This window comes from Taudactylus pleione, unplaced genomic scaffold, assembly GCF_031769625.1.
Source record: "Taudactylus pleione unplaced genomic scaffold, aTauple2 ptg000027l, whole genome shotgun sequence".
Lineage (NCBI taxonomy): Eukaryota > Metazoa > Chordata > Amphibia > Anura > Myobatrachidae > Taudactylus > Taudactylus pleione.
This window is the reverse complement of record NW_028284429.1, coordinates 3056198-3077475: the sequence shown is the minus strand read 5'-3', so window position 1 is coordinate 3077475 and position 21278 is coordinate 3056198. Positions and strand designations below refer to the sequence as shown.

Here is a 21278-nt window from a genome sequence, read left to right as displayed (position 1 = left end):
CACACAACCTCACTGACACACACAACCTCACTGATACAGCCACACACTGTCCCTCACTGATACAGACACACAGCCCCCCCTCCTGAATCCACCTATGCACAGACACACTGACACAGACACACAATCTCACTGGCACACACAACCTCACTGGCACACACAGCCTCACTGATACAGATACAGCCACACACTGTCCCTAACTGATACAGACACACAGCCCCCCCCCCTTGTGCCCCTCCTCCTGAATCCACCTATGCACAGACACACTGACACAGACACACAATCTCACTGACACACACAACCTCACTGGCACACACAGCCTCACTGATACAGATACAGCCACACACTGTCCCTAACTGATACAGACACACAGCCCCCCCCCCTTGTGCCCCTCCTCCTGAATCCACCTATGCACAGACACACTGACACAGACACACAATCTCACTGACACACACAACCTCACTGGCACACACAGCCTCACTGATACAGATACAGCCACACACTGTCCCTAACTGATACAGACACACAGCCCCCCCCCCTTGTGCCCCTCCTCCTGAATCCACCTATACACAGACACACTGACACAGACACACAATCTCACTGACACACACAACCTCACTGGCACACACAGCCTCACTGATACAGATACAGCCACACACTGTCCCTAACTGATACAGACACACAGCCCCCCCCCCTTGTGCCCCTCCTCCTGAATCCACCTATACACAGACACACTGACACAGACACACAATCTCACTGACACACACAATCTCACTGACACACACAACCTCACTGATACAGCCACACACTGTCCCTAACTGATACACACACACAGCCCCCCCCCCCCTTGTGCCCCTCCTCCTGAATCCACCTATGCACAGACACACTGACACAGACACACAATCTCACTGACACACACAACCTCACTGGCACACACAGCCTCACTGATACAGATACAGCCACACACTGTCCCTAACTGATACAGACACACAGCCCCCCCCCCTTGTGCCCCTCCTCCTGAATCCACCTATACACAGACACACTGACACAGACACACAATCTCACTGACACACACAACCTCACTGGCACACACAGCCTCACTGATACAGATACAGCCACACACTGTCCCTAACTGATACAGACACACAGCCCCCCCCCCTTGTGCCCCTCCTCCTGAATCCACCTATGCACAGACACACTGACACAGACACACAATCTCACTGACACACACAACCTCACTGGCACACACAGCCTCACTGATACAGATACAGCCACACACTGTCCCTAACTGATACAGACACACAGCCCCCCCCCCCCTTGTGCCCCTCCTCCTGAATCCACCTATGCACAGACACACTGACACAGGCACACAACCTCACTGACACACACAACCTCACTGATACAGCCACACACTGTCCCTCACTGATACAGACACACAGCCCCCCCTCCTGAATCCACCTATGCACAGACACACTGACACAGACACACAATCTCACTGGCACACACAACCTCACTGGCACACACAGCCTCACTGATACAGATACAGCCACACACTGTCCCTAACTGATACAGACACACAGCCCCCCCCCCCTTGTGCCCCTCCTCCTGAATCCACCTATGCACAGACACACTGACACAGACACACAATCTCACTGACACACACAACCTCACTGGCACACACAGCCTCACTGATACAGATACAGCCACACACTGTCCCTAACTGATACAGACACACAGCCCCCCCCCCTTGTGCCCCTCCTCCTGAATCCACCTATGCACAGACACACTGACACAGACACACAATCTCACTGACACACACAACCTCACTGGCACACACAGCCTCACTGATACAGATACAGCCACACACTGTCCCTAACTGATACAGACACACAGCCCCCCCCCCTTGTGCCCCTCCTCCTGAATCCACCTATGCACAGACACACTGACACAGACACACAATCTCACTGACACACACAACCTCACTGGCACACACAGCCTCACTGATACAGATACAGCCACACACTGTCCCTAACTGATACAGACACACAGCCCCCCCCCCTTGTGCCCCTCCTCCTGAATCCACCTATGCACAGACACACTGACACAGACACACAATCTCACTGACACACACAACCTCACTGGCACACACAGCCTCACTGATACAGATACAGCCACACACTGTCCCTAACTGATACAGACACACAGCCCCCCCCCTTGTGCCCCTCCTCCTGAATCCACCTATGCACAGACACACTGACACAGGCACACAACCTCACTGACACACACAACCTCACTGATACAGCCACACACTGTCCCTCACTGATACAGACACACAGCCCCCCCTCCTGAATCCACCTATGCACAGACACACTGACACAGACACACAATCTCACTGGCACACACAACCTCACTGGCACACACAGCCTCACTGATACAGATACAGTCACACACTGTCCATAACTGATACAGACACACAGCCCCCCCCCCCTTGTGCCCCTCCTCCTGAATCCACCTATGCACAGACACACTGACACAGACACACAATCTCACTGACACACACAACCTCACTGGCACACACAGCCTCACTGATACAGATACAGCCACACACTGTCCCTAACTGATACAGACACACAGCCCCCCCCCCTTGTGCCCCTCCTCCTGAATCCACCTATGCACAGACACACTGACACAGACACACAATCTCACTGACACACACAACCTCACTGGCACACACAGCCTCACTGATACAGATACAGCCACACACTGTCCCTAACTGATACAGACACACAGCCCCCCCCCCCTTGTGCCCCTCCTCCTGAATCCACCTATGCACAGACACACTGACACAGACACACAATCTCACTGACACACACAACCTCACTGGCACACACAGCCTCACTGATACAGATACAGCCACACACTGTCCCTAACTGATACAGACACACAGCCCCCCCCCCTTGTGGCCCTCCTCCTGAATCCACCTATACACAGACACACTGACACAGACACACAATCTCACTGACACACACAACCTCACTGGCACACACAGCCTCACTGATACAGATACAGCCACACACTGTCCCTAACTGATACAGACACACAGCCCCCCCCCCTTGTGCCCCTCCTCCTGAATCCACCTATGCACAGACACACTGACACAGGCACACAACCTCACTGACACACACAACCTCACTGATACAGCCACACACTGTCCCTCACTGATACAGACACACAGCCCCCCCTCCTGAATCCACCTATGCACAGACACACTGACACAGACACACAATCTCACTGGCACACACAACCTCACTGGCACACACAGCCTCACTGATACAGATACAGCCACACACTGTCCCTAACTGATACAGACACACAGCCCCCCCCCCTTGTGCCCCTCCTCCTGAATCCACCTATGCACAGACACACTGACACAGACACACAATCTCACTGACACACACAACCTCACTGGCACACACAGCCTCACTGATACAGATACAGCCACACACTGTCCCTAACTGATACAGACACACAGCCCCCCCCCTTGTGCCCCTCCTCCTGAATCCACCTATGCACAGACACACTGACACAGACACACAATCTCACTGACACACACAACCTCACTGGCACACACAGCCTCACTGATACAGATACAGCCACACACTGTCCCTAACTGATACAGACACACAGCCCCCCCCCTTGTGCCCCTCCTCCTGAATCCACCTATGCACAGACACACTGACACAGACACACAATCTCACTGACACACACAACCTCACTGGCACACACAGCCTCACTGATACAGATACAGCCACACACTGTCCCTAACTGATACAGACACACAGCCCCCCCCCCCTTGTGCCCCTCCTCCTGAATCCACCTATGCACAGACACACTGACACAGACACACAATCTCACTGACACACACAACCTCACTGGCACACACAGCCTCACTGATACAGATACAGCCACACACTGTCCCTAACTGATACAGACACACAGCCCCCCCCCCTTGTGCCCCTCCTCCTGAATCCACCTATACACAGACACACTGACACAGACACACAATCTCACTGACACACACAACCTCACTGGCACACACAGCCTCACTGATACAGATACAGCCACACACTGTCCCTAACTGATACAGACACACAGCCCCCCCCCCTTGTGCCCCTCCTCCTGAATCCACCTATACACAGACACACTGACACAGACACACAATCTCACTGACACACACAACCTCACTGGCACACACAGCCTCACTGATACAGATACAGCCACACACTGTCCCTAACTGATACAGACACACAGCCCCCCCCCTTGTGCCCCTCCTCCTGAATCCACCTATACACAGACACACTGACACAGACACACAATCTCACTGACACACACAACCTCACTGGCACACACAGCCTCACTGATACAGATACAGCCACACACTGTCCCTAACTGATACAGACACACAGCCCCCCCCCCCCCTTGTGCCCCTCCTCCTGAATCCACCTATGCACAGACACACTGACACAGACACACAATCTCACTGACACACACAACCTCACTGGCACACACAGCCTCACTGATACAGATACAGCCACACACTGTCCCTAACTGATACAGACACACAGCCCCCCCCCCTTGTGCCCCTCCTCCTGAATCCACCTATACACAGACACACTGACACAGACACACAATCTCACTGACACACACAACCTCACTGGCACACACAGCCTCACTGATACAGATACAGCCACACACTGTCCCTAACTGATACAGACACACAGCCCCCCCCCCTTGTGCCCCTCCTCCTGAATCCACCTATACACAGACACACTGACACAGACACACAATCTCACTGACACACACAACCTCACTGGCACACACAGCCTCACTGATACAGATACAGCCACACACTGTCCCTAACTGATACAGACACACAGCCCCCCCCCCTTGTGCCCCTCCTCCTGAATCCACCTATACACAGACACACTGACACAGACACACAATCTCACTGACACACACAACCTCAATGACACACACAACCTCACTGATAAAGACAGATACAGGCACACACTGTCCCTAACTGATACAGACACACAGCCCCCCCCCCCCTTGTGCCCCTCCTCCTGAATCCACCTATACACAGACACACTGACACAGACACACAATCTCACTGACACACACAACCTCAATGACACACACAACCTCACTGATAAAGACAGATACAGGCACACACTGTCCCTAACTGATACAGACACACAGCCCCCCCCCCCCCCTTGTGCCCCTCCTCCTGAATCCACCTATGCACAGACACACTGACACAGATACAGCCACACACTGTCCCTAACTGATACAGACACACAGCCCCCCCCCCTTGTGCCCCTCCTCCTGAATCCACCTATACACAGACACACTGACACAGACACACAATCTCACTGACACACACAACCTCACTGGCACACACAGCCTCACTGATACAGATACAGCCACACACTGTCCCTAACTGATACAGACACACAGCCCCCCCCCCTTGTGCCCCTCCTCCTGAATCCACCTATACACAGACACACTGACACAGACACACAATCTCACTGACACACACAACCTCACTGGCACACACAGCCTCACTGATACAGATACAGCCACACACTGTCCCTAACTGATACAGACACACAGCCCCCCCCCCTTGTGCCCCTCCTCCTGAATCCACCTATACACAGACACACTGACACAGACACACAATCTCACTGACACACACAACCTCAATGACACACACAACCTCACTGATAAAGACAGATACAGGCACACACTGTCCCTAACTGATACAGACACACAGCCCCCCCCCCCTTGTGCCCCTCCTCCTGAATCCACCTATACACAGACACACTGACACAGACACACAATCTCACTGACACACACAACCTCAATGACACACACAACCTCACTGATAAAGACAGATACAGGCACACACTGTCCCTCACTGATACAGACACACAGCCCCCCCCCCCCTTGTGCCCCTCCTCCTGAATCCACCTATGCACAGACACACTGACACAGACACACAATCTCACTGACACACACAACCTCACTGGCACACACAGCCTCACTGATACAGATACAGCCACACACTGTCCCTAACTGATACAGACACACAGCCCCCCCCCCTTGTGCCCCTCCTCCTGAATCCACCTATACACAGACACACTGACACAGACACACAATCTCACTGACACACACAACCTCACTGGCACACACAGCCTCACTGATACAGATACAGCCACACACTGTCCCTAACTGATACAGACACACAGCCCCCCCCCTTGTGCCCCTCCTCCTGAATCCACCTATACACAGACACACTGACACAGACACACAATCTCACTGACACACACAACCTCACTAACACACACAGCCTCACTGATACAGATACAGCCACACACTGTCCCTAACTGATACAGACACACAGCCCCCCCCCCCCTTGTGCCCCTCCTCCTGAATCCACCTATGCACAGACACACTGACACAGACACACAATCTCACTGACACACACAACCTCACTGGCACACACAGCCTCACTGATACAGATACAGCCACACACTGTCCCTAACTGATACAGACACACAGCCCCCCCCCCTTGTGCCCCTCCTCCTGAATCCACCTATGCACAGACACACTGACACAGACACACAATCTCACTGACACACACAACCTCACTGGCACACACAGCCTCACTGATACAGATACAGCCACACACTGTCCCTAACTGATACAGACACACAGCCCCCCCCCCTTGTGCCCCTCCTCCTGAATCCACCTATGCACAGACACACTGACACAGACACACAATCTCACTGACACACACAACCTCACTGGCACACACAGCCTCACTGATACAGATACAGCCACACACTGTCCCTAACTGATACAGACACACAGCCCCCCCCCCCTTGTGCCCCTCCTCCTGAATCCACCTATGCACAGACACACTGACACAGACACACAATCTCACTGACACACACAACCTCACTGGCACACACAGCCTCACTGATACAGATACAGCCACACACTGTCCCTAACTGATACAGACACACAGCCCCCCCCCCTTGTGCCCCTCCTCCTGAATCCACCTATACACAGACACACTGACACAGACACACAATCTCACTGACACACACAACCTCACTGGCACACACAGCCTACTGATACAGATACAGCCACACACTGTCCCTAACTGATACAGACACACAGCCCCCCCCCCTTGTGCCCCTCCTCCTGAATCCACCTATACACAGACACACTGACACAGACACACAATCTCACTGACACACACAACCTCACTGGCACACACAGCCTCACTGATACAGATACAGCCACACACTGTCCCTAACTGATACAGACACACAGCCCCCCCCCCCTTGTGCCCCTCCTCCTGAATCCACCTATACACAGACACACTGACACAGACACACAATCTCACTGACACACACAACCTCACTGGCACACACAGCCTCACTGATACAGATACAGCCACACACTGTCCCTAACTGATACAGACACACAGCCCCCCCCCCCCCTTGTGCCCCTCCTCCTGAATCCACCTATGCACAGACACACTGACACAGACACACAATCTCACTGACACACACAACCTCACTGGCACACACAGCCTCACTGATACAGATACAGCCACACACTGTCCCTAACTGATACAGACACACAGCCCCCCCCCCCTTGTGCCCCTCCTCCTGAATCCACCTATACACAGACACACTGACACAGACACACAATCTCACTGACACACACAACCTCACTGGCACACACAGCCTCACTGATACAGATACAGCCACACACTGTCCCTAACTGATACAGACACACAGCCCCCCCCCCTTGTGCCCCTCCTCCTGAATCCACCTATACACAGACACACTGACACAGACACACAATCTCACTGACACACACAACCTCACTGGCACACACAGCCTCACTGATACAGATACAGCCACACACTGTCCCTAACTGATACAGACACACAGCCCCCCCCCTTGTGCCCCTCCTCCTGAATCCACCTATACACAGACACACTGACACAGACACACAATCTCACTGACACACACAACCTCAATGACACACACAACCTCACTGATAAAGACAGATACAGGCACACACTGTCCCTAACTGATACAGACACACAGCCCCCCCCCCCCTTGTGCCCCTCCTCCTGAATCCACCTATACACAGACACACTGACACAGACACACAATCTCACTGACACACACAACCTCAATGACACACACAACCTCACTGATAAAGACAGATACAGGCACACACTGTCCCTAACTGATACAGACACACAGCCCCCCCCCCCCCTTGTGCCCCTCCTCCTGAATCCACCTATGCACAGACACACTGACACAGACACACAATCTCACTGACACACACAACCTCACTGGCACACACAGCCTCACTGATACAGATACAGCCACACACTGTCCCTAACTGATACAGACACACAGCCCCCCCCCCTTGTGCCCCTCCTCCTGAATCCACCTATACACAGACACACTGACACAGACACACAATCTCACTGACACACACAACCTCACTGGCACACACAGCCTCACTGATACAGATACAGCCACACACTGTCCCTAACTGATACAGACACACAGCCCCCCCCCCTTGTGCCCCTCCTCCTGAATCCACCTATACACAGACACACTGACACAGACACACAATCTCACTGACACACACAACCTCACTGGCACACACAGCCTCACTGATACAGATACAGCCACACACTGTCCCTAACTGATACAGACACACAGCCCCCCCCCCCCTTGTGCCCCTCCTCCTGAATCCACCTATACACAGACACACTGACACAGACACACAATCTCACTGACACACACAACCTCAATGACACACACAACCTCACTGATAAAGACAGATACAGGCACACACTGTCCCTAACTGATACAGACACACAGCCCCCCCCCCCTTGTGCCCCTCCTCCTGAATCCACCTATACACAGACACACTGACACAGACACACAATCTCACTGACACACACAACCTCACTGATAAAGACAGATACAGGCACACACTGTCCCTAACTGATACAGACACACAGCCCCCCCCCCCCCTTGTGCCCCTCCTCCTGAATCCACCTATGCACAGACACACTGACACAGACACACAATCTCACTGACACACACAACCTCACTGGCACACACAGCCTCACTGATACAGATACAGCCACACACTGTCCCTAACTGATACAGACACACAGCCCCCCCCCCTTGTGCCCCTCCTCCTGAATCCACCTATACACAGACACACTGACACAGACACACAATCTCACTGACACACACAACCTCACTGGCACACACAGCCTCACTGATACAGATACAGCCACACACTGTCCCTAACTGATACAGACACACAGCCCCCCCCCCTTGTGCCCCTCCTCCTGAATCCACCTATACACAGACACACTGACACAGACACACAATCTCACTGACACACACAACCTCAATGACACACACAACCTCACTGATAAAGACAGATACAGGCACACACTGTCCCTAACTGATACAGACACACAGCCCCCCCCCCCCCCCTTGTGCCCCTCCTCCTGAATCCACCTATGCACAGACACACTGACACAGACACACAATCTCACTGACACACACAACCTCACTGGCACACACAGCCTCACTGATACAGATACAGCCACACACTGTCCCTAACTGATACAGACACACAGCCCCCCCCCCTTGTGCCCCTCCTCCTGAATCCACCTATACACAGACACACTGACACAGACACACAATCTCACTGACACACACAACCTCAATGACACACACAACCTCACTGATAAAGACAGATACAGCCACACACTGTCCCTAACTGATACAGACACACAGCCCCCCCCCCCCTTGTGCCCCTCCTCCTGAATCCACCTATGCACAGACACACTGACACAGACACACAATCTCACTGACACACACAACCTCACTGGCACACACAGCCTCACTGATACAGATACAGCCACACACTGTCCCTAACTGATACAGACACACAGCCCCCCCCCCTTGTGCCCCTCCTCCTGAATCCACCTATACACAGACACACTGACACAGACACACAATCTCACTGACACACACAACCTCAATGACACACACAACCTCACTGATAAAGACAGATACAGGCACACACTGTCCCTCACTGATACAGACACACAGCCCCCCCCCCCTTGTGCCCCTCCTCCTGAATCCACCTATACACAGACACACTGACACAGACACACAATCTCACTGACACACACAACCTCACTGATAAAGACAGATACAGGCACACACTGTCCCTAACTGATACAGACACACAGCCCCCCCCCCCCCCTTGTGCCCCTCCTCCTGAATCCACCTATGCACAGACACACTGACACAGACACACAATCTCACTGACACACACAACCTCACTGGCACACACAGCCTCACTGATACAGATACAGCCACACACTGTCCCTAACTGATACAGACACACAGCCCCCCCCCCTTGTGCCCCTCCTCCTGAATCCACCTATACACAGACACACTGACACAGACACACAATCTCACTGACACACACAACCTCACTGGCACACACAGCCTCACTGATACAGATACAGCCACACACTGTCCCTAACTGATACAGACACACAGCCCCCCCCCCTTGTGCCCCTCCTCCTGAATCCACCTATACACAGACACACTGACACAGACACACAATCTCACTGACACACACAACCTCAATGACACACACAACCTCACTGATAAAGACAGATACAGGCACACACTGTCCCTAACTGATACAGACACACAGCCCCCCCCCCCCCTTGTGCCCCTCCTCCTGAATCCACCTATGCACAGACACACTGACACAGACACACAATCTCACTGACACACACAACCTCACTGGCACACACAGCCTCACTGATACAGATACAGCCACACACTGTCCCTAACTGATACAGACACACAGCCCCCCCCCCTTGTGCCCCTCCTCCTGAATCCACCTATACACAGACACACTGACACAGACACACAATCTCACTGACACACACAACCTCAATGACACACACAACCTCACTGATAAAGACAGATACAGCCACACACTGTCCCTAACTGATACAGACACACAGCCCCCCCCCCCTTGTGCCCCTCCTCCTGAATCCACCTATGCACAGACACACTGACACAGACACACAATCTCACTGACACACACAACCTCACTGGCACACACAGCCTCACTGATACAGATACAGCCACACACTGTCCCTAACTGATACAGACACACAGCCCCCCCCCTTGTGCCCCTCCTCCTGAATCCACCTATACACAGACACACTGACACAGACACACAATCTCACTGACACACACAACCTCAATGACACACACAACCTCACTGATAAAGACAGATACAGGCACACACTGTCCCTCACTGATACAAACACACAGCCCCCCCTCCTGAATCCACCTATGCACAGACACACAGCCTCACTGACACACACAGACACACATACTGACAGACCTTCCCTCCCCCCAACATGAGAAACACACACCTGCGGCTTTGGAATACAGCACAAACACTACAGTCAGTGAGTCATCATCCAGAGGCTCTCACTCAGTGCTCTATTGGAACTGCCTGGGAGGGGCGTGGATAAGAGGCAGAGCAGGCCAGGCAGCAGTAGTCAACCATGCCATGCTGGTGATGGATCGGCTGGCAGGGGAGGTACGATAGCGTCATAAGCCCCCCTCCCCTAATGGTTGAGTGGGGCCCACCGGGGAACGGCCAAAAAAGTAATAAAAAAGACTTGTCAGGGTGCAGGGGCGGGGTTGCTTGCTGGGCCACCGGGCCCCCTAAGCCGCCGGGCCCCATAGCAACCGCACCCCTTGCACCCTCCATAGTTATGCCACTGTGTATATATATATATATATATATATATTATAATTTTTTTTTTTTTTTTTACTATCCTTATATACTAATGGTATATTACCATATTCTGGATTGTTTATATATCAATGTGTAGTTACTATGGTGCTTGTTCACCTTTTATTGTTGTTATAATTAATGTACTCACCTAGGTGCTTCCTGGCTGTTTGGGCGGTGGAATTTTGAATGGATGGGCGGGCCGGCGCGTTCCACTTGTAGAAAGTGGCGGGAGGCGGTCGCACTCTCTGCTGTGTTGGTTATGGAACGCATGGCGCTGCTGATTGGCTGTTGTGACCTGTGCTCTCCATACAGGGGAATTAGAATTATACAGTAGTTCCAATTCGGGTAATACGTCACTACACGTGGGGGAGGTACCCTGACTCGCTGTGGAACGCACGCTGTTGATCGGCATGTGTGAGTAGCCAAGTTAGTTATTTATTTTTATATTTATTTAGTTTTGCCATAGAACACACAATAATAGATTTTTTTAATATGTATTTTATAGCCATATGTCATCAGCGACATCCTCCATCACCCTGCATGAAGGGCTATCGGGGGATATTGTTAGCGAGAGCCATGCTGCCGAATGCAGTGTGGCCCCCACCGTCGCTGCCGCATCTGCAAGTGTGTATTGCACTTGGCGATGCCGTCTCCCCTACCGGGTCCAGTCGTTGACGAGGTCGGGTACACTAGACATCGTCTAGTGTGTACCCAACATAAGATTGCTGGTGGGATTATCTGCTAGGGGACACCGGTCCAAATTTTGCCTAGGGCACCAAATTATTGTCTGGGGCTGGCTCTGGGTAGGATAAGCAATACAGGGGTGTGCCATGGGCACGTCATTAGTGTTTCGCTTATTCAGACTTGTGCGCATGCAGAAACACATTTGCTTTCAGCACCGGTATAGGAGAAGGAAGAACTATGTTCCTGCTTAAGATGGGACCCAGATATCAATTTGGGTTGGAAAGAAGGCATGGCGTATAAGACCGCCCTGTACTGCCAGTACACACTACTCGATGCCTAGTGTGTGCCGACGTCGTGCACAATGGCATGGACAAGTGCTTACACACTGAACACAGCAAGGCCCTCGCTAACTATGTCGCCCATCGGACCTGCATGCGGGAGCGCGCATCGTCAGTGACATAGCAGGTACACACTAGACGATGTGCCTGACATGTCGTCTTATGCCGGGTGTCGTCTGCACCCGGCATAAGACTCTTCTAGCAGAATGATTGGCACTGTCCCGGTGTCTGCTCAAGAGAACCTTGGGTCTCTGGGGTAAGTAACACTCGTATTGTGATCGGGACATACGGTATCAGAAATGTGATGGAAAAGTGATGGCGTCCCTGGGCGGTGACTTAGAGGTGGTTACTAATGCATGCATGTACACAAGAGAAGAAGTCTGTAGGACATTTGCATACACTCGCAGACGGGCGACCAATAGACGCTGTTTGCATTCACTATTGAATGAAACTCAGAATCAGGCCCAGGGTGAGGAAGTAGCCGCCGCCTGGAGCCTGTCCCTGTTTTATAGACGGCCGCGGAGGGTGAAGACTGAACTGACTTTGCTCCCCTCATAGATTACCCATTCCCGCACTGGAGTAATTACAAGATGCAAAGAAGCATACTAAAAAATGTAATCAAAATAAAAGCAATATAAGACATATATGGCAGTAAAATTAGCTGCCATAAGAAGACTGTTGAAATATTGGGGCCCATGTTTTAAAAAAATCATTGCGTATGATTGATAATGGTGCTCCAGCCAATGAGCTCACAACTGTAATCTGTTTGAAAAATGACATTTGGGAGCTGATTGGCTGGAGCACCATTCATCATACGCAACGAGTTTCAAAACTCATTGCGTATGCTAAAACTCATTGATAAATGGGACCCATAGTATTAACTCCTTGGGCATTTAGTTGAAACTGGAAAGATCCCATGAAGAGGGGTTAGAGGGGAGGAACTCCAGAGACCAGCTCTAAGCAGCCAATGGGACAGTGGGGTCGATTCAGACCCGGACGCTAAGCTGCGCTCTCTCGCAGCCAAAACGGGCCGGGTATGCAAATTATGCGATAGCACTGTCTGGTGTAAGGACGCCCTCTATGTCTTAGAGAGTGACGGCAGAGCGAACGCACACCAGTCTAAAGACGCCCACTTTTCTTTCTTAACACACGTCATCTCCAGGAAGTGTATGATTAATCAGAACCATCGAGAGCCATCGGAGCTGCACGCAGCACTTGAGGTTGACCCTACCCCGCCGCAAGCACTGCGATCACTGTAGGCTGAAATACAACCAAGTGATGTGTACAATGACACTTCCATGCTAATTATGCACACCCATAACACTCCGTTTTGATGCCCTGACACGCCTGCGTTCGCAGCACTACTCCCCCGTTCACAAGCACATTCCTGTTACCACCCAAAAACGGCGCTATCTGTCACTCAAAGTAGCGTCCAGTCTGTGTACTACGAGCACACGATTCCTGGACGCAGTGACTGGTTCGCGTATGCGTATTTTGCAGCATACGCATGCGCAGACGGGCGACAACTGCCCATAGCGTGCGTCTGCGGCTTAGCGACCGGGTCTGAATCAGGCCCAGTGTCCTCTAGATTGGGAGAAAGAGGAAGAGGCATTTACAGGACAAGAAGTGCGGTATCTATGTATGATCACATGATAAGAAGGTCACGTGACCCCGGTCATACTCACATGTTGCCTCTGTCACTGGGGCGGATGTCTGGCTGCAGTTACCGCTAAGTGTCTGTACAGTGACTGTATATTCTCTGCCCGGTAATAACCCTGTCATATTCCATTGTGTCTGTGTAGAATTAGCTTGTTCTGTCTTATTTATGGCTCCTGTTAGACTGACAATATAATGATCCACTTTTCCTGCTGGTGTCGTCCATGAGACTCCAATAACATCAACTGACTTGTAATTGGTGAGTGTGATCGAGGCAGCGAGTCCGGGAACTAAAGGGAAATGACACAAAGATATTATGTTTAGTATTTATTTACTTAACACCATAACACTTATCACTATTTGATCTACCAATTATTTGTAAGTTCCCCCTTCCAGCATCCAGTGCACAAATTACAGTTCTAGTCATGACAAACGTTCTGTGGGTTTGTAGGAATAATGCAAATCAGCATAATCTGTCTGATACATGGTAAACTTGCTCGTTCTAATAAATGGCAGCAAATTATTCTCGGCTTTATATCTGTCTAGTAGTACGAAGGTGGGGGGGGGGGGAACCCCTCATTGCTAGTGCGCATCTGACAGGCAGAATTTAACCCCAATAAGTTATGGTCCAATCAATATAAAGGCAGCCCAGCACCGGGATGAATGAGGGTAATCTGAGGCGTGAATAGCACGGGCACAATACTTACTATCGTCTTCCTATGTCCTTACAGAAGTGAATGAGCTTTCCTGGTAAAGTGAACCCAGGGAGAGCAAAAGGCCCCCAAACTGGAACTAATGGCTGCATCTGATCACCCCCACCTCACATGATTACAATTTTATGAAAATGAGATTTTCATATTTATGTTAAATCAATTTTACGCAGTTTATTGGTGGACACTGGAGTCTGAACATCGGGGTATACAGTGTGGAGCTGGGAGGTCTGTCTCTGGGTCAGAGTATCACGGGAAGCAGTAACAGCTGTGGTGATTGTCGCAGCCGCTACTGCTGAATGATGCTAATGTCTACATGCAGGCCCATAGAGAGCTGGGTCAGGTCCTGGTACTTTCCGGGGTGTGTAGCCTAATCGCAGGTGGCATGGTCCCCTTAGAAAATCAAAATATTTATAAAAGTAAGCAGCCTCCCTGGCCCCACAGCAGCCTAACACACATCAGCGTGTTCGGGGCTGGGGAGGCTGCTGGTACGTAAGAGGCAGGGGCGCTTTAAGATAGGAGAGGGCCTGTGTGCAGACTCAGTGTGGGCCCCATCCTCTCTTAAAACGCCCCTAATTTGTTGGTTAATTTGGTCACTCCTTACAATCCCAGGATACCGGTGGATATATTATAATACATATTTAAATGTGGATTAGTACATTTTGCTTCTACAGGATTATGATCTATGTATCTCTTTTTCAGTTTCTGATTATCATTTCTGCAGTGCAGTGATATTATTAATGATCATTGTGGTATTATATGCTCTTCCTTATAATATGTATGGATCTCTCTTCCTGTGCTTCAGTGTATGATTGGTACCTTAGCAGCGCAGTGACACCATCAATGACTCTTGCAGTACTTTATTACATGTGTATCAGATGTTTTGGTATACACATATACTTTGTATATCATCTACTCACTACCCCTTTGCTTATATTGTTTTGATTACTTGTTCTTGCTAATAGGGATCCAGTGATTACTTATATCTAAACTAGGGGTGAGCGGGTTCGGATTTCTGAAATCCGAACCCCCCGAGCCTCCCCGATCCGAGGCCGATCAGAATCAGGCTCGACTTTTCCCGTCTGACTCGGATCTGAAATCGAGGCAAAACGTCATCATCCCGCCTTCCGGGTCTCGCGGGTTTTGGATCCTATATAAGGTACCCGCGTCGGCGCCATTTGGGAGTTAGGGCTGGCTGGGCTGTGTAGTGCAGAGTAGTGTTGTGCTGTACTGTGCTGCGCTGTGCTGCTGTTGTCCATAGGGGCTGTGTCCACTACTTCAAAGTCCATAGGGGCTGGCTGTGTTGTGCTGTGCTGCTGTTGTTAATAGGGGCTGTGTCCACTACTTCAAAGTCCATAGGGGCTGGCTGGACTGTGTTGTGCAGTCAGTTGTCCATAGGGGCTGTGTCCACTCCAAAGTCCTGTGCAGTGTCCCAGTCCTAAAGGGGTCCTGTAGTGTTGTCCAGGGGGTGCTCTGTCCGTCAGGGGTGCTCCCCCAAGTGCTAAAAAAAAATAATATTTTTTCTGTGTTTGTGAATTGTGTGCGCAGTAGCCGCACGTGCATCAACAAAGTAGTGCCAAGCGTGCGCCTGTGTCATAAGTAAAGGGCCGGCTGGCTTGACCGTTAAAGGGTGCTGTAACCCCCAAAGTACACTCCAAACCAAATAAAAAATTATTTTCTGTGTTTGTGAATTGTGTGTGCAGTAGCCGCACGTGCATCAACAAAGTAGTGCCAAGCGTGCGCCTGTGTCATAAGTAAAGGGCCGGCTGGCTTGACCGTTAAAGGGTGCTGTAACCCCCAAAGTACACTCCAGTCCAAACCAAATAAAAAAATATTTTCTGTGTTTGTGAATTGTGTGCGCAGTAGCCGCACGTGCATCAACAAAGTAGTGCCAAGCGTGCGCCTGTGTCATAAGTAAAGGGCCGGCTGGCTTGACCGTTAAAGGGTGCTGTAACCCCCAAAGTACACTCCAGTCCAAACCAAAAAAATATATATTTTCTGTGTTTGTGAATTGTGTGCGCAGTAGCCGCACGTGCATCAACAAAGTCGTGCCAAGCGTGCGCCTGTGTCATAAGTAAAGGGCCGGCTGGCTTGACCGTTAAAGGGTGCTGTAACCCCCAAAGTACACTCCAGTCCAAACCAAATAAAAAAATATTTTCTGTGTTTGTGAATTGTGTGCGCAGTAGCCGCACGTACATCAACAAAGTCGTGCCAAGCGTGCGCCTGTGTCATAAGTAAAGGGCCGGCTGGCTTGACCATTAAAGGGTGCTGTAACCCCCAAAGTACACTCCAAACCAAATAAAAAAATATTTTCTGTGCTTGTGAATTGTGTGCGCAGTAGCCGCATGTGCATCAACAAAGGAGCAGCGCCAAGCGTGCGCCTGTTTCCCATAAGTAAAGAGCCGGCTGGCTCATTTCTTAAAGGGTGGTGTAACCCACAAAGTGCACTACTCTCCAGCAAAAAAAAAAAATATTTTCTGTGTTTGTGTGCGCCTTAGCCGCACGTATATATCAATATAACATAAATGGAGGACCAAACTTTCTCCGATAAAAATAAAATAGGGAAAGATCAAGAACCACTTCCTCCTAGTGCTGTTGCTGCTGCTGGGAGTTGTTCATCATCCCAGAGAGGAAGTAGGAACACCACTACTTTTACTAAACAATTGACCCTCCAACAGTCCCTAGCGATGAGGATGAAGTACGACAGCAGTCATCCTGAAGCAAAACGTATAACTGAGGCCTTGACTGCTATGTTGGTGTTAGACGTGCATCCGGTATCCGCCATTAGTGCAGTGGGATTTAGACAATTGATGGAGGTAGTGTGTCCCCGGTTCCAAATCCCATCTAGATTCCACCTGCATCCTCAAAGCAGCAGCGACAAGCGTGCGTCTGTCTGTTAAAGGGTGGTGTAACCCTCAAAGTGCGCTCCACAAACAATAAAAAAATTCTTCTTTTTTTTTCTATTTGTGAAATGTGTGGGCTGTAGCCGCACCTGCATCCTTAAAGCAGCAGCGACAAGCGTGCGTCTGTCTGTTAAAGGGTGGTGACACCCTCAAAGTGTGCTCCACAAACAATAAAAATATTCTTCTTTTTTTTCTGTCTTTGTGAATTGTGTGGGCTGTAGCCGCACTTGCATCCTTAAAGCAGCAGCGACAAGCGTGCGTCTGTCTGTTAAAGGGTGGTGACACCCTCAAAGTGTGCTCCACAAACAATAAAAATATTCTTTTTTTTTCTGTCTTTGTGAATTGTGTGGGCTGTAGCTGCACCTGCATCCTTAAAGCAGCAGCGACAAGCGTGCGTCTGTCTGTTAAAGGATTACATCGGCGACAGCATCCAAGTAGGCATGTCAGACAGTCCGTACCTGTACTGGCAGGAAAAAGAAGCAATTTGGAGGTCCCTGTACAAACTGGCTCTATTTTACCTGAGTTGCCCCCCCTCCAGTGTGTACTCCGAAAGAGTGTTTAGTGCAGCCGGGAACCTTGTCAGCGAAAGGCGTAGGAGGTTGCTTCCACAAAATGTGGAGAAGATGATGTTCATAAAATGAATTATCAACTCTTCCAGAGAGACCAGCCTCCAGAACGTACAAAGGGACCTGTGGTTGTGGATTCCAGCGGGGACGAATTAATACTCTGTGAGGATGAGGATGTACACAACACTGAAGAGGGTGAGGAATCGGTGGATAAGGAGGATGAGGACGACATCTTGCCTCCGTAGAGCCAGTTTGTGCAGGGACAGATTAATTGCCAGCTTGTTTTGTGGGGGCCCAAACGAACCAATCATTTCAGCCACAGTCGTGTGGCAGACCATGGCGCTGAAATGTTTGGTTTGTTAAAGTGTGCATGTCCTGTTTATACAACATAAGGGTGGGTGGGAAGGCCCAAGGACAATTCCATCTTGCACCTCTTTTTTTTCTTTGAATTATGTACTGTTTGGGGCCTAGTTTTTCAAACTGCCATCCTGTCTGCCACTGCAGTGTCACTCCTAGATGGACCACGTGTTTGTGCCGCCCACTCGTATCTCTTAGCATAGTCATCCAGCTGCCTCGGTGCAACCTTTTGGATATAAAAACACTATTGTGAGGTGTGAGGTGTTCAGAATAGACTGGAAATGAGTGGAAATTAAGGTTATTGAGGTTAATAATAGCATAGGAGCAGAAAAACCCACAAATTCTGTGATTTTAGCTGTTTTTATGCTTTTTTTAAAAAAAAATACAGATCCAAAACACAAAACCCAGAACCCAAAACACGGAAGGGTGGTTTTGGCAAAACCAATCCAGATCCAAAACACGAAGAAAGATCTAGATCCAAAACCAAAACACAAAACACGAAAAGTGGCCGGTGCACACCCCTAATCTAAACCATAACAATTAACAGAAGTACAAGGGGGACTATTGCACAAACGTTTTGTGCTATTATTAAGAACTGGGATACATTTTCTCCTGCCATTCTCTCACTTACATATGACCTGTGAGAACATATACATACATACTAAAGCTGGCTACACATGGTGTGACAAAACTGGTCGATTTGAGAGATAACGATATCGTTCATATTGCTATCGCTGAAATCGTTCAGTTTTTGGCCCCTTCCAGCCCACCAACGACCTGCAATGCGCGGGCACGTATGGAGAATAACGATATCGTCCATCGGCCATGCATGTAGGCCAACTTGTTCGATATCGAGCAGGTTACTATAGGGACCCGCGATCGTTGATCGCTGGTCGCTGTAATCGTTAGTAAGTTGGTGGTGTTCTGGATGATCGATATCGATCATCCAGCACACCAGGGAGGGCGCAGGACGATCAGACAGCGATATCGTTATCGTTGTCTGATCGCTCCGTGTGTATGCACCTTAAGAAACACCAACCAATATTTATAAACACTGTTGTTGTTTCATTAATTGTTCTTATCTCGTTTATTTACCTATAATGACTATGGGGTCTATGTACTAAGCAGTGTTAGGAGACAGAGTGAAAAGTGATGTCTGTGATAAGTGCCAGCCAATCAGCTCCCAACTGTCATTTTTCAAACACAGCCTGTGAGATGACAGTTGGAAGCTGATTGGCTGGTACCTGATCACAGACTTATCACTTTTCACTCTGTCTCCTAGCACTGCTAAGTACATTGACCCCTATATCCACAGTGACTCTTACTAGAGATATATTAAAAGTTATGTTTTATTCAATCACTATTCATGTACAGTACATGAATGACTGTATCCAAAGGAAAGTGCTCACTAGGCTATACGTGCCAATGTGATTTCCTATAAGAGTGAGCCTAGATAGTAGTGTGCTAGTAAAGAACAAAATTATTATTTTTTCCTTTAGCAATATTTATAACCCCTTACCCATTACACCAGCGAGTGGGGCATAACCCTAATACTATGAGCCGGGATTGATTCTTTCTGGGGAGGGGGGAGTAAAATGTGCAGCACTTTATACTGAACGCCTTGCAGAGGCTACTCATTGTTTTGCAGTTGTTGTTTAGAGCTATTGCCAGAGTATTAGACTTCTCCGATGTTCCAGAACATTACTGTTGTGTATGTCGCGGTTGTTCCTGCATCTCCTACATTAATCTTTGGCATCATTCCATCCTGAACGTTTTGACCTTGGCCTGTCACCCCACCTTCCTGCTACTTATCCCTTTGGCTTTGACTTTCCTGCGCCGTCATCATTCCTGGTTAGCTGATTAATCAATCAGTTTGTTTATTGTTACTACAAAACATAAAAAAATGCATTCAAAGTGAAAATCTGTACTGTGAAAAAAGCCATTTCTGCAATGCGCGGGCACGTATGGAGGATAACGATATTGGCCGTGCATGCAAGCCAACTTGTTCGATATCGAGCAGGTTACTATAGGGACCCGCGATCGTTGATCGCTGGTCGCTGTAATCGTTAGTAAGTTGGTGGTGTTCTGGTTGATCGA

At 50.0% G+C, this 21278-nt stretch overlaps 1 protein-coding gene across 1 annotated transcript in view; it reads right to left on the bottom strand.

Annotated features, from left to right (window-relative positions):
- The window catches only part of LOC148539149 (receptor-type tyrosine-protein phosphatase eta-like), a 294391-nt gene that overhangs the window by 224895 nt on the left and 48218 nt on the right, over positions 1 to 21278 (bottom strand). Inside the window, exon 13 of the mRNA XM_088451820.1 lies at positions 14675 to 14935. Coding sequence (XP_088307946.1) covers positions 14675 to 14935 — 261 coding nt within the window. The remainder of the gene's footprint in view (positions 1 to 14674; positions 14936 to 21278) is intronic.